Source organism: Eleginops maclovinus, chromosome 12 (genome assembly GCF_036324505.1).
Source record: "Eleginops maclovinus isolate JMC-PN-2008 ecotype Puerto Natales chromosome 12, JC_Emac_rtc_rv5, whole genome shotgun sequence".
In the NCBI taxonomy this organism is placed as follows: domain Eukaryota; kingdom Metazoa; phylum Chordata; class Actinopteri; order Perciformes; family Eleginopidae; genus Eleginops; species Eleginops maclovinus.
In genome coordinates this window covers 18,945,073-18,958,868 of record NC_086360.1, presented here as the reverse complement: position 1 = coordinate 18,958,868, position 13,796 = coordinate 18,945,073, and the positions used below count along the sequence as shown (strand labels likewise).

General features: G+C 40.0%; 1 protein-coding gene across 1 annotated transcript in view; it reads right to left on the bottom strand.

Moving 5' to 3' along the window:
* si:dkeyp-14d3.1 (transmembrane protein 132C) overlaps positions 1-13,796 on the bottom strand; it is a 93,629-nt gene that overhangs the window by 19,493 nt on the left and 60,340 nt on the right. The window contains exon 5 of the mRNA XM_063897485.1: positions 1,759-1,902. Within this exon, the coding sequence (XP_063753555.1) occupies positions 1,759-1,902 (144 nt within the window). The remainder of the gene's footprint in view (positions 1-1,758; positions 1,903-13,796) is intronic.

The following is a 13,796-nucleotide window of genomic DNA, read 5'->3' as shown; positions in this document are numbered from 1 at the left end:
GGCAATGTCCCCACTGTATGCAGCAACAACATGATGAGCTCTAACAAGGTGGTATTGTAGATGTACACCTGCTATACCCACCCACATACAACACAGTCCATACAGGGAACCTGGCCTCATGCATTGGCCCAAAACTGAACTGTGAAAACTCTGAATCCAAAAAGATGAATATTAAAAAATAATGGAGGCAGAGCTTTTCAGCCTAAACTTGTCAGATAAAATTTGTTTTAGCAAGACTAATATTCAACATAGTTTAAAGATAAGCAACTCAAGCTTTCTTTTTTTTTTTTTCAAATTCACTGTAATTATAGGGCCACAAGTGAGAGTAAGCATACTTTAATATGCACAGGGATTCATTATTTAGGTTTAATGTCACTGTGTATTTACTTCTTTCTTATTCCCCAGGTCAGAATTAGATAAATTAGTCATGTTTATGTTCATGATCGCACGCTATGATACAAGAGATTAGCAGAGGTGAGCAGGATGAGGCTCTGACCTCTCAGCAGCAGAAATATATATATATATATGTTTTTTAACTTCATTTATTTGCAATTTATTTCCCTCTAAGAATCCCTTAGCCAAACATAACTTAATGGAGCAAACATGATAAAGTGGATCAGTGTGGGAAAATATACAGGATTTGTTTTTATTACTCTTTGATGTACATTACCTGAGTTTGATTTGCGGCATCTTAGTATTTAAAAAAAAATCTTTTTAAGGTGCGACTAGGAAACACAAAATTAAAGCTAAACCATAGCACAGTAACATCTCAGACACTAAGGATTGGAAACACACCACAGACAGGATGTGATTCTTTCTTTGTTTTTTCCACGGATAAGCAAGAAGTCATTGGGATTCTGTTGAGAGCAAAGTAAGTCACACAAAGGCTCAACTTTATAACACTGTAAGTGACTTTTTACTCTTTTGTGCCTTATGCCCCAGGGTTGCAAAGGGCTGTAAAAATAAAGGAAATCTTAAACAACCTGTCAGCAGTCACTGCATTTCAAACACACACTTTCATGTTGCTTGCTGGTGTTTGTTTATCCGAAGGTTTTATATAAATGTGCTAAACATAGAAAATCTTCTCATCTGTCTCATTTTTAATATTCACAGTAGTGCTTTCACATAAAACCTAATGCAGTCTGAAAAACAATACCTGCCTAGAGTCAATCATTAATGCACATACATTGTTTTCAGTATGATATTAACTTATTATTGCAATTCAAATGGGTCCGATAAACAAGATTGACCTGCAAACTACCAACAGTCTATTATGTTAAATTGAGTGTATCAGTATCTTAACACTTTTATTATGAACCAATTGCATTTATAATGTACACATTTTGACCACATTCCTGGAAAGAATGCAACATTCTGATTAACCTGCGTTCCCATTAGTGGCACTTCCTTTCTATTTGCCTTTAAAACCTTTGCATAAAGGATTCAACATAAATTGTGTTTGTTAAATGCATACATTAAGTAGAAAGTCTCCTCATTGCTCTACAATGATCTGATGTATTAGTTTGTTGTTATTTCTGAGTTGAGCGGAAGCTTGAGTGGAAGTGCATTTACGTCATGTATTGATCACTTAACCTCTTTCAATTACACTTAGTTGTAATTATTGCTTTGATCAATACACCAACTTGTCTCCCTCAGCTTTCTACATGTCAACTTGAGTTTTTCTTTGGTAAAGCATTCATACAGGTGGGTGAAAGTGTACAAAGGTTTGTTTCTTTTTCAACAATTCATCGTACTGACCTTGACCACATCTTCGTCTGTAGATCTACACTTGACTGCTTCCGAGATGTCGGTAACAGAAGCATCTATTCCAATGGTCACCACCTTTACTGGCACAGCCACTGTCTTCCCAGTCAGCACTGCAGTGTTCAAAATCTCAGAGTCCTGGAGGCAGAAAGAGAGAGAGGGATCAGCACAGCAGGTCCCTAATCCCCCCAATCAGTGATTAGGTTGGAAAGAATTGAAAAAGTCCAAGTAACAAGCGGCATCGAAATTGGCCTAAAGAGGCTTTGCACAATCAACGCTCAATTAGTGGTTATTGGGTTAACCACTGTGAAATCAGAGCCACTGTTGAGTGAACAGCTAATGTCTGATGGCAGCTGGTGAGAGCACAGTTACAGCAGCTGAAAGAACAGACATATAGTCACGCTTCGGTTCCCAGGAAATAATTTCTTCAAATGCAGCATGCAGCAGTTTTTGTGTTGATCGATTTTTGAATAGCTACTTCTGAGTCTCTAAGCTGAGTTTCTTAATATGAAGTCAACGCGAACAATTTGGGGTTGTTTCTAATTATTGTCAATGTAATTATCAGGATGAATACAAGACATTCTCCTAACAGCCACGCTTTTCAGCCAGCTAATTGATGAAAGTAATTAGCATAACATTGTGGTTGGCTAGTCACCAAAATTACAGATGGGCAGATAACATTTAGATGTTTCTTCATTTTCAACAGGCGACAGATGAAATGCTTAGAAAAAAAAAATTATTTAGTGAAATCATTCATGCTCTATTACGTGAGCTTCTTTTCTTTGAAACATTTGCCTCTCTACACATTTGGTTAAAAAAGGCATCATCGTGTGCATTCAGGCAGCTATAGTTTGGCAGAATAATCAGAATCAGAATACCTTTATTCGTCCCACAAAGGGGGAAATTTACAGTATAGACTGTTAGTGCAATCTAAGTTACATACTTCTAATGTTATTCCCAAAGTTTCTCCAAGCAAGTGTCTAAATATGTTCAGCATCTGTTCTGCAATTCCTCAAGCATCTTTGACGTGTATGACCTTAAAGGACAGTAAGATTGACCTGTCGCCTCCCAAGGCCAAAAGAAAGAAGTCTATACGTCTATATGATCGCTGAACAGGCTGAAGTTTGAGACTTGGAATGTGTGTGTGCATTGAAGGAAGGAAGCTTCCTATATAAACGACATGAATCCTCTGTCACGGGGGAGACCCCACGCGATTGACTGCTGGAGGCAACGTGGTGTTTTCACAGTATTATGCTTGTAACGTAACAATATCATTTTTAACCTCATCCATTTCTCTGTCTGTGTCTTAATGAGTTTCTCTTGATTAATGTTGTGAGTGTTAAAACCTCGGATCCACGACAAGTCAATTTGTTGTAAAATTGATGATAATCCGGCAGTCTGGTATACTTTAGGGCCAAACTGCCTTATAGTATAGTATAGGCTTTATGTGGATATCACCACTGCTGCAATTTGCCATTAGGCTGACTTAGTTAGTGACCTGTGCAGTCTGGAAATCCTTGGTTCTTTAAGTTCAATGGCAGGGCTTCATCCCTTTGAACATAATTCTTAACCTTTCATTACACACACACACACACACACACACACACACACACACACACACACACACACACACACACCACACACCACACACACACACCACTATTGTCACAAACGATAATTGGGGCCAATTAAGATAAGTTTAAGGAAACGTTTTCTCTCCCACATTCACATTGGATTGTAGAAATTGCTCTTCAATTACACAAATTGCTCTGGAATCCTGGGCATCTCAGTAAATATCTGCCATTGAGGTCAGAGTTCACCTTTCATTACTTTACCATTCGACCAATATGGCTTTCTTGCTATTGGGGAACTAAAATGTCTTCCACAAACTAATTGCACAGCTTGACAAAGGCCTCTCATTGGACGCAGTTGATTCTGCTATTGGAGCTAACACAAACGCCCTGCTCTGACGTCTTTCATTTCAATGGGCATGAACTCCAAGACACCTTTCTTTTTGGCAGTGAATTGAAGCTATGCCAGCACTGAATGCATTTCAGTTCTATTCTATTGAGGTAGCTACTATTTTTTGTATTTAAATCTCACTCTGTAGTGATACCTGTTGAATAAAATGTCACATGTGTTTAGAGCAATAATTTTAAACGTGACTAGCGCAGACAGGACCAATCTACTGTGCCCAACTTCCTGTCACCACATTCAAGTGTATCCCATTGTCCCTAGGGAAGTGCATAAGATTTGTTCAGGTCCCTGTTAACTCGGTTTCTAAAGGCTTCCCCTTGTGTTTGTGAGCTTGTGAATCAGAGTCAAAAAAAAGAGAAAAGGAGGATTAAATTTGGTTGAAAGGAGCTTTGCTCGTTTGTAAGCATCAATTACTGAGACCAGTCAGCTCTGGAGTGAAATGATTTTTAGTTGAGCCAAGAGATACCAATGAATCACAAAAAAACACTTAATCTTCAAATGGCTTTTCATTACAATTTTATAGACTGTGACAGTGTTATATAGGAATATAAACCCCTATCTTACTGTGCCTGTGACTTTGATTCAATTCCCCTTAAAATTGAGGGTTGCTTTAAATTAATTCTGTGTCTGCTGGGATTTCTCCAATTCCAGAGGGCCATCTATAATACATGATAGGGTAAATGGTTGGGACCTGGTGAAAGCAGAGGCTAATGTTAGATTACAGCAGCTGGAGATGACCCAGCAGGTTGAGAGCAGCGGAGAGCAGGGCCTGGCAGTAATAAGCCACAGTGGGATCCCAAAGTGATGCATCAATGGTCCACACACTCACACATAGACAGCGCAATTAAACACAAAATGAAGAACAGCGGTGCACATCAGCAGCGTTACTAAGTCATCTAACGGTACTCTGAAAGAAGACACAATAAAATCTGGGCCTGTGAAACTGAGAGGATGACCTGATGAGTTTTTATTATGGTTGGAGATTTATGACTTTCTTACTTGAGATGGTTAAGGCTTGTATCATAAAGTGAGATTTTACTAAAATGCATTTAATCCTTAGTTTTGTGCATACATTGTTTTTATGATTATACATTTTAGAACATTAAAAGGTGTCACTATAGAACTGTAGCCTACTGTTGATGTCCTTCTTTTCTGGCAACTTTTGTCTTTTCTTTTAAGAGTTACATTTATCAGATTTATCAGGAGATAATCCATGACAGACTGTGTGGCATTATTGGAAAATAACACACAATGCAGAGTGCATATTCTTTCAAATTAATCATTTTAATAGTTATTTAATCATATATAAGGGACATTTTCATTTTAAACACAACAGTATAGGCTTTTTTCTTTACTACAGTAGAATAACACTAAAATGTATGGCTGGCTTTGGTGAAAACGCCATAAAAACTAAAAATCTTAAGATAGGTTTATATCCTTTAGGTCCTCTGCAAGACAGATCTTCAAGACTATGTAATAATACAGGTTTCTGAATAAATATCTTCCAATTCCAGGTTAGATTGTACTTTTAGTGATGCATACACATAACCAAAATAATTTACACGTAATCGAACCAAGTCACACCACAGAGTGAGTCAGAAACCCTTGACATCCCATCGTCATTTGCCCGCTATGGCCGGTTGATAAACGAAAAATTGTGGTGTAGTGTCTCTGGATATTATATCACACTTCAACATATTACATTTACACTTTAAAAAAAAGGCTTCTGTGGAAAGCTGGAGTAAAAAAATGAGCATTGATTTATAGGAATCGAGTTTTAGTTTTATCTTTTTTGCCTTAAAAACTGCATAAAAATAAAAAGATAAAGTGTAAATAACAATGATAATTATAGAGCACTGAGCATAGAAATGCTTTAACCGAGCACAGTATTGCCATTGTACAAATCACTAATTGATTTATTTAAAGAAATGTCTATTCATGCAGGGTGCTTTGTAGTTGACACTGATGTTTGTGCTTTTCTTATAGCCAATCTGCTCCCTCAAGTCTAACAGATTTTGTTCAATAATCTGTTGGAGAACTGCCGGTCTGCTTTATCAAGGATCTCTCTGTTAGCATTCAGCACGCCGCAGTGCCTGGTAATGTGCTCTGGGCAGTAATTTCTGCCCGTGTCTCGGTTGGATCTGAAAATAAGTGAGATTTATGGTGTCAGCCTGAGTGACACAGGCAGCATGAAAAGTATCGAATCTGCTGCCTGTCCTGCTGTTGCGATTAGCCTCTGCCTCTTCCTGCACTAACACATCCACAGCCTGACCCCACCATGGCTACAACAACAAATGAACAGGTCAAGCACAGTGTTGAGTTTGGGATTTTAGGTCCTGCATAATTCATGGGGCAAAAGAAAGAAAAAAGGGTGGTAAACACAGCACTGTATATACTTAGTGTGTACACCTATTGTTGTCCACTGTCGTAAAGCCAACAAGCTTACCAGATAAACCCAGAAGCACAACCACATAGTGAGAAAACCTGAAACCCACAACACCGATTGTGGTGATTTTACCACAATGATTAATGACATGTCATTGGACAAGAGCCTCTTTATGATCTCTCGTGACATTTCAAGAGCAAAAACATTCAAAAAATGGCCATGAATGAAGAATGCCAATACTCAAACTACTCTAAATGAAATATTCATAGTTCTGATAAACATTTTCATCCCTTGGCGATAAAGTATGCGTACGTGCACGGAAAGTTAAATGGGAATAGAGGGATAGTGAATTATGTGCTGTAGACATTAAACGCCACTCAGGCAATGTCCTGAAGCTATTGAGCAGACTTAAAGAGACATGTCCTTTCATCAGCTCCTCTCTGCACATTGTGCAAGGTTCAATGTGGCACTTCCTCCCTTCTATTCCAGTGGGCGTTTAATTGGCTAGAAGCGAGAAACATGGAGGAGAGTGGGAATAAAGGCCTTCGTAGCACCATGCAGAGCGATACATCACTGCATGACAGCGCATTGAAGTGGCGGGATGGCTGTGAAGCCAACATGCTGCCTTTTAATGAGGGTCTCTGTTTTGCTCCATCCTCTTCTCTTCCCACTCTTTGCTCCTCTGACAATGAGCCAATTCCTCTCCAGTGTTCCCTTTTCCTCACTTCCCAGATGACCGGATGAAGGTGGCAGCAGTATTGGTGGCACACAAAGAGCTCCAGTGAGTGGCAGTGCCCTGTGGGAGGTTCATGCTGGTCAGAGATCAGTTCTGCTCATTACTGTTGGTTGTGGCAGGTATGAGAAAAAGACTAACTCTATTTCTGCTTTGATAGCTGATTTGATCCAGAAAATGTAAGTTTTACAGAAGAAGTAAAGGGGGATCCCCATGAGGATCATATGGACAGGATGAAAGGAGGGCTCAAAATGACCAATCTGTGTAGGAAATATTATAGAAAGGGCCCTTCATTCCTTGTCTGAGCACAAAGTGGAACTCAACCAATATGTGAAAGAGCTGAATGGTTAAGCGGATGGCTGAAAACGGAAGGGTGTAGATTGTGACCCATGGAACATTTTGCTTGTGTTACTACTAAAATCAATCTTACTTCTTTATCAGTAGTTTTTTAAATTTGTATTAATGTTGCTTTGAGAATATGGTCGAACAGTTTTGTAAGGAGCATAGCATTGGTTCAGAAAAAGTGTTGGAGCTGTACTGTCATTAGCTGAACATTATACAATGGTTTAATTAATATCTTGTGACAATGCATTCCTTATTTTCCATGCTTTTGCCTACAAATCTCCGACAACGTGTTGATTTTTGTTAATAACATGCCTATATGCCTACTAACCCCATTAAAGCCAGTGACACATGTAAGGCTATATCATGTACATTTTATCCATACAGAATTGTTAAAATGACAAGTTGTGGTATTATTGGGAACAGATTTGCTTTACTTTTACTAGGGTCTTGCTTGGATCTTTACTGGTTGCCTGACAATACTTCTGAAACTCAATGTATTTCACACATTTTCTCTTCTTTTAAGGGGAATTCATTCTCATTCCCTTTTGCTGTTTCTGCAAAAATGTAAATGTAGAACCACTATCTGTATATATTAAATTCCATGACCTATTGTAAGTACCTCTGACAGAAATGAAAATAATAAAGCATTTGACTTCTGAATGACTGACCTGAATTTCACTTTTGATGACTAGGCCAGTGTGTTAAGCAGCATAGTAAAAAAGAGGGTATTAGACAAAAAACAATGTGTTTGGCACTGATTCATCCCGACATAATACCTAAAAGAAAAAGTGCAGCATAAACTCTTACGGAAACTCTGGAGCCTAAAGTGCAGTCATTGGTGGAGTGATTTACGTTATATTGTCCCCTCCACTTTCCAAATGTAAAAGAAGGGCAATCAATGACGTCTCAAAAACTCTTCAACTGAGCTGCTTGGTCAGTTATGCAAGAGGATTAACACCTCAGTGGAAAATATTGATGTTTAAGTCACATAGAAAAGCTCTCAACTGTAAATTATTTATGAGTGAATATGATTTAAGAGGGAAACTTTGACTGTGGGGAAAATGCCACAATGACAAGCTGCTGACAGGAATAATCCCCCCTCAAATATTAATTATAATCTTATCTGTCCTTGATTCTTTAGTTTACACAAGTTGCTGACAGTACTGTATAATGAATTGTTTTACAATGCAAAGAGTCTATACAGGGTCTATTTTAAATATTTCACTTTCTGAAGAGACACACAAAATAGGACAGCAAATAAGTTTAGATAAAGTACTCTGTGCTGCATCCATTCACCTTCAGGGCCTCTCTTATAAACACACCACTCAAATAATATGAGTGCATTAAAAGAGGGATTATTATTGTCTGTACCTCCAAGATAAAGTTGGAAATTATCTCGGGTGGTGGTGGAGGTTGAGAGCCCCCCTCTGGAGTCCAGTGGGCATGAAATGCGCTTCATGCTGTGAAAATGAGGTTGTGAATAAAACATGGCCGGATGTGGAAGAACAATATTTTACATTTATAGGATAAATCCACTGCAATTCTCATGAATTCCCTACCTGTAATATATCTAGATCAATGGGTCAGGAAGGACAAGAGGGTGTCCCTGGTGAGTTTCCACAATAGTCAGACCCAGCTTCGGAGGAATCAAGGTCAGGCATCAGGGACACATCTAGCTCTCTGCTCACCTAGAGATGACAGAGAGCTGCAGAGGCTCATGGGAGGGAGCTGCTGGGTGCTTTGACTGATGCTTTGACTCTGGTACTGTGATGGCTCTCTGGTGCCCCTGCTGTTTGCCCAATGAGCTGGGACCCCGGAGGATAGAAGGCAAGGGAACAACCCTGCCTGCGCCAGCCTGCTCAATTTCAGCCAAATATCTATTACACTCAGCCGATCGATGAAGAGTTCCTCGCCAACAGCCAACCATGCCTGTTGGGGATGACCTCCTGATCTCTGGTCTGATTTCTTCTCCTGGCTCTGATCGAGATCCATACTAGCAGCTTAGCTTGGCTTAACTTGGCTTGGCCCTCTGGACACAGACTTCTCTCAGTGCGCATAAAGGTCAGCTCCACTGTAGAGTCCCTTACCGCTAAAAAAATGCACAAATTCCTCTCAAACCTCAGTGGGCCAAGATTAAAGTCGGAAAGAATAGAAGTTGGCCACTGTGAAGTGGGATGTTAACAATTATTGTGAGATGGGTGACGACCCTGTCACTGAGATTGATCTGTCAGTCTGAATCCTGCCCTTCTCCTCATCTCTACATTGTTTATTGCCTTGCTGTACAATCTGTTTTCACCATAACTGACAAGGTTAGGAGAACAAAGCGGGCTGAAGTGGTGTGGATGAGGGTTCACAGCATTCAATTACAGAAACTAGAAAACACTGTAAGTGGTTCCAAAGGGTGCAGGCCTTCATCATTTTCTGTGGGCAAAGCAAAAATAAACGTTCACAGAAATGTATGAATCACGCAATGCATCCATTGTGGGTTATCTTCTGAGAATGCCAATGGTACAGTAAACAAGTTTTCTGACCTCCTCCCAGGGGAGTTTTCAAAAGCATTGTGGGAAGGTTAGTTTGAATGACTGATAATTATCTGATGGCACTGCGAAGAATCAGTTTTGCAAAAATAGATTCTGCTGCGGTAAAATGTATAATTGAACGCACTGATCACATAGTACACAAGGAAGGTTATGTGAGTGTGTTTTTTTTAAAGGTAACAAACCCTTCCCGTATAGTCGCTGTATGGCATGTGAATTATAAAGCATCTCAGGATTTATTGTCTTCTGGAGTGACATTGGAGAACTTTGCTTTTAACCTCAGTGTAGGTTTTCTTTTTCAACGTAACTGCAGTTTGCCATATTGTCCAAAGGTACAGTAGTTCAGCTTTTTACTTCCTCACTTGTTATCATACATGCACTCAGTGAAAATGTGTCAGTAATTGGTGAATCTTTACTGTCCTGTTTTTCACTCTCACTCTGTTGCTGCTTTAAACTCCTGAATTTCCCCACAGGGATTAATAAAAGTCCATCTTATCTTACTGTTGTTGTATGCCGTTTACATCTTGACCTGGTAAAGGAGTGTGGGAACATGGAAAGTATTAAGCCATAAAGTGTAAAGGACTTTGATATGTTGTGAATTAAGTGACCGCTCGTCAGAATCTGTTGTCCCAATTAGCATTACATGTAGTACAACACATGTTGGCCATACTGCGGCTGCGTCAATCAATGCTACCACTTCATCATCAGTCTCTAAGCTGTAGTAGATGCTAATGAATTGCATGCTTGGGTCCCATCTTTGCAAAATGTATGATTTATTCTGTTTCATCCTGATCCACTAAAAAGCGGGGATATGCAACCAAGACTGCCTGAAATCAGGTACTTTATGCAGGGTGTACAGTACAGCATATGCTATTTTGATAAACATCTTGCATGATATTGCATGCGTCCATGCGGCACTCCTGCAGGATTAGCTGGCATATAAGTGCTCATGTCTGTATGACTAACCATGCTTTTGATAAATGGCTCTCCTGATCTCACATGCCTGGCAGAGAAGATGTGCATTGCAACAGAGGGAATGGAATCGAAAGGAGTAAAATGAAACATTCATTGGAGGATGTTGATAGATGACTTTATCATGTGAGAGCAGAAGTGGCCAGAGAAGGCCAGGGTGATGATGTATTGTTTAACGATACATTGGAGCGGTTCTGAATACAAACGGCTGCTTTCATTTCTCCTCATCTCTATGCCCGCGAATGCTCGTGTGAGTGAGCACAGTTTGGTGTCTCGGCTGGAGCAGGAAGACTGATGAGTTCAGATATGATGTATGCCCTGTCCTCCTGCTCCCTCTCCATCACCAAGCATCCACAGCATGGGTAATGATGATGAGGGCAGCCTGGACAGGAGTGCATTATTTCACGATGGTTAAAGATAATGGACCAGCCTCCTACTGTGCAGAGGAATTCGCTCAGGCATCCAATTACTGCCTTTAAGATTCATCTGAAGATGACCCAAAAAAACACACAGCTATTTCACACTGTAAGTGAAATGGAAAATGCCAACATGAGGGGGCGGAGGGTGACAAGGGAGGCAATTAATATACATTGTTAATATATTATAGTATGTTTGTTTGGAGCAAGCTGACACATAAAGGGGTAGAAGAGAGGAGAGGAGAGGAGAGGAGAGGAGAGGAGAGGAGAGGAGAGGAGAGGAGAGGAGAGGAGAAGAGAGGAGAGGTAAAGAACAGCATGTGAAGACAAAACCAGTCAGGACAGGCAGGCAGTATCAACAGAAAGGGTTCTGAGGCGTTTCCTTGCTCTAAACTGACTAAAAGAGTACTCTTTTCATTTTTCAGCTTCTGAAATAATTGCTGCATTTGCAGATTTCCTGCTCTACGGTTTGAAATTGGTGACAAAGTGGAGAGCGGTGCTTTGAGCCCTGCTAATGCAGGTAGGTATGTGGCAATACGCAGGAGGAGCGTTCTTCAAAAGGAACAAGGAAAAAATTGAGTTTCGTCTTTCAAAACGGTGCTGCTGCTTTTCCAGAGGTGTCTCCCATGGCAGAGCCCATCACTTGGCTGGAAAAATGCAATAAAAAGACCTTTTTATAATAATTGATTCCAGCAAGGGCATGGTCATTTAGAACACGATATAAATTGGCTGGGAACCGGTCTGAAGAACCATTGAAGTAATAGGCCATAAATGTGATCAAACCCAAAATAAGCTTCTCATTTTTAATAGTCATTAGCTTTATTACATTACAACCTTTTGAGACATGGTCGGTAATGGATCTTCATTTGGTTTATGAGTTTATTTCTGGTCAGAAAACAATTACTGCAGCTTTTCCATTACAACTAAATACAGTCTAGGGTATTAGACTAATTAGTGCTCATTACAGATGAAAAGAGCTTCTAGAGCAAAACCACAGAGCTGTTGTGTCAACAGATGCCTTCAGCGTGCTCTGTGAAGTCTTCCCTCTCAACTTGATTAAAAAAAGTGTGTTTCTTCCTCTCTGCTTTCTCTGAAAACACAACACTTTTTCCCTAAGTCTTTGTTCCTCTGCTCTTCTTATTTAATCTATAACCTTGATTCACTGCCTATATGACTGATCACTACTGCAAAAAATAGACATAAAAGGCTTTTAGTTCGTCTTAACATGGAGTCACATAACTAACTAAGAAGACAGCTAGATGATCATATTACCCTCAAATCTACATTTAGCAATATTTTGTGATATTAATGCTGACTGTTTGTGATGTTATTTTGCTAATACTTTAGAGCACTGCCTTACCACCATGTTCTGCTCAATACTTCAGCTCTCAGAGTTCCCGATTTTTAAATCAGGAGTTAAGGGATGAAACAAGAGGCATAAACACGAGTAAATGGCATACTTGCAATCGAGCAGTGGTGCGAAAGAAGAGAAGTCAATGTTGCTCTGTTTCTGCTAGCTGAGTGAGTAATGTTCAAAGCTTATGAAAAAGAGATAAATCGACATATTTCAGATCTGTTGGGGAATACTGACTAACCACGGCTTCAGAGATTTCCACAGAATTTGTTAAACACTTGTTCAACTTTATCCAAGGCTAACAAATTTTTCTTATAAATATTCCAAATCTGAACCTCATAGTAGTGGAAACATGTATAATGGTCGGTCAACTTGTACTCTTTTTTCCCCTCTGTGTTTCAGATCTAATTGCAGCCAACAGTCCCTAGCAGAAAAAGGAAATTGGGTCTTGAGGGCTGACATATTTGAATTGCTACATCTGAGTACTTCTCTGCGTGGTTTTCCATGATGATATACACTATTGCACTATAGTGGTGTTCCCCATTTCAAAGTGATCCAACATTTGTTTTATGAACATAGGGATAAAGCTGTTCCGTGGTCTCCCAGTCACTACATCCCACCACCAATGAAGCCTAACTGGGCATGTTATACCATATCTTCTGTCCGCCCAAATTTCATATAGCTCTGCTACATCTCCATCTTCACGACTCTATTAGTGACTTCAGTTATGTGTGCAGCAACCGGTTTTCTTTCTGAATCACTGATTTTGTTTTCGCTTTGGAAGAGGCAATATGGGGATGTAGGGCGATGTGTGTGTGTGTGTGTGTGTGTGTGTGTGTGTGTCTGTGTGTGTGTGTAAGGGGGTTTGACAGCGCTGCTCTTACATTACCTTACTTCCTTTTTTTCTATCAGTGAGGAGTGTAGCAGGGGGAAGGAAGAGGAACTTATCTGTGGGCCTTTCATGCCACAGTGATCCCAAGTAATCTAATTCAGCCTTCCTCTTTCTCGCTTCTGTGCTTCTCTTATATTGGTGCATGCAGATTGCAAAAAGCCTTATATCTGTGTGTGTGTGTGTGTGTGTGTGTGTGTGTGTGTGTGTGTGTGTGTGTGTGTGTGTGTGTGTGTGTGTGTGTGTGTGTGTGTGTGTGTGTGGGGTGGGGGGAGGGTGTATAAGACTGAGGGAGACAGAAAACAGGACAGAGGGAGAGAGTTAATGAGTTCTGAATGTGTCTGCGTGAGTATTTGTGTTGTGTGTCCATAGGGTGGCTGGAGATTCTGAGCACCTTGGGAGGTTGTCTGTGTGAAAGAAGCA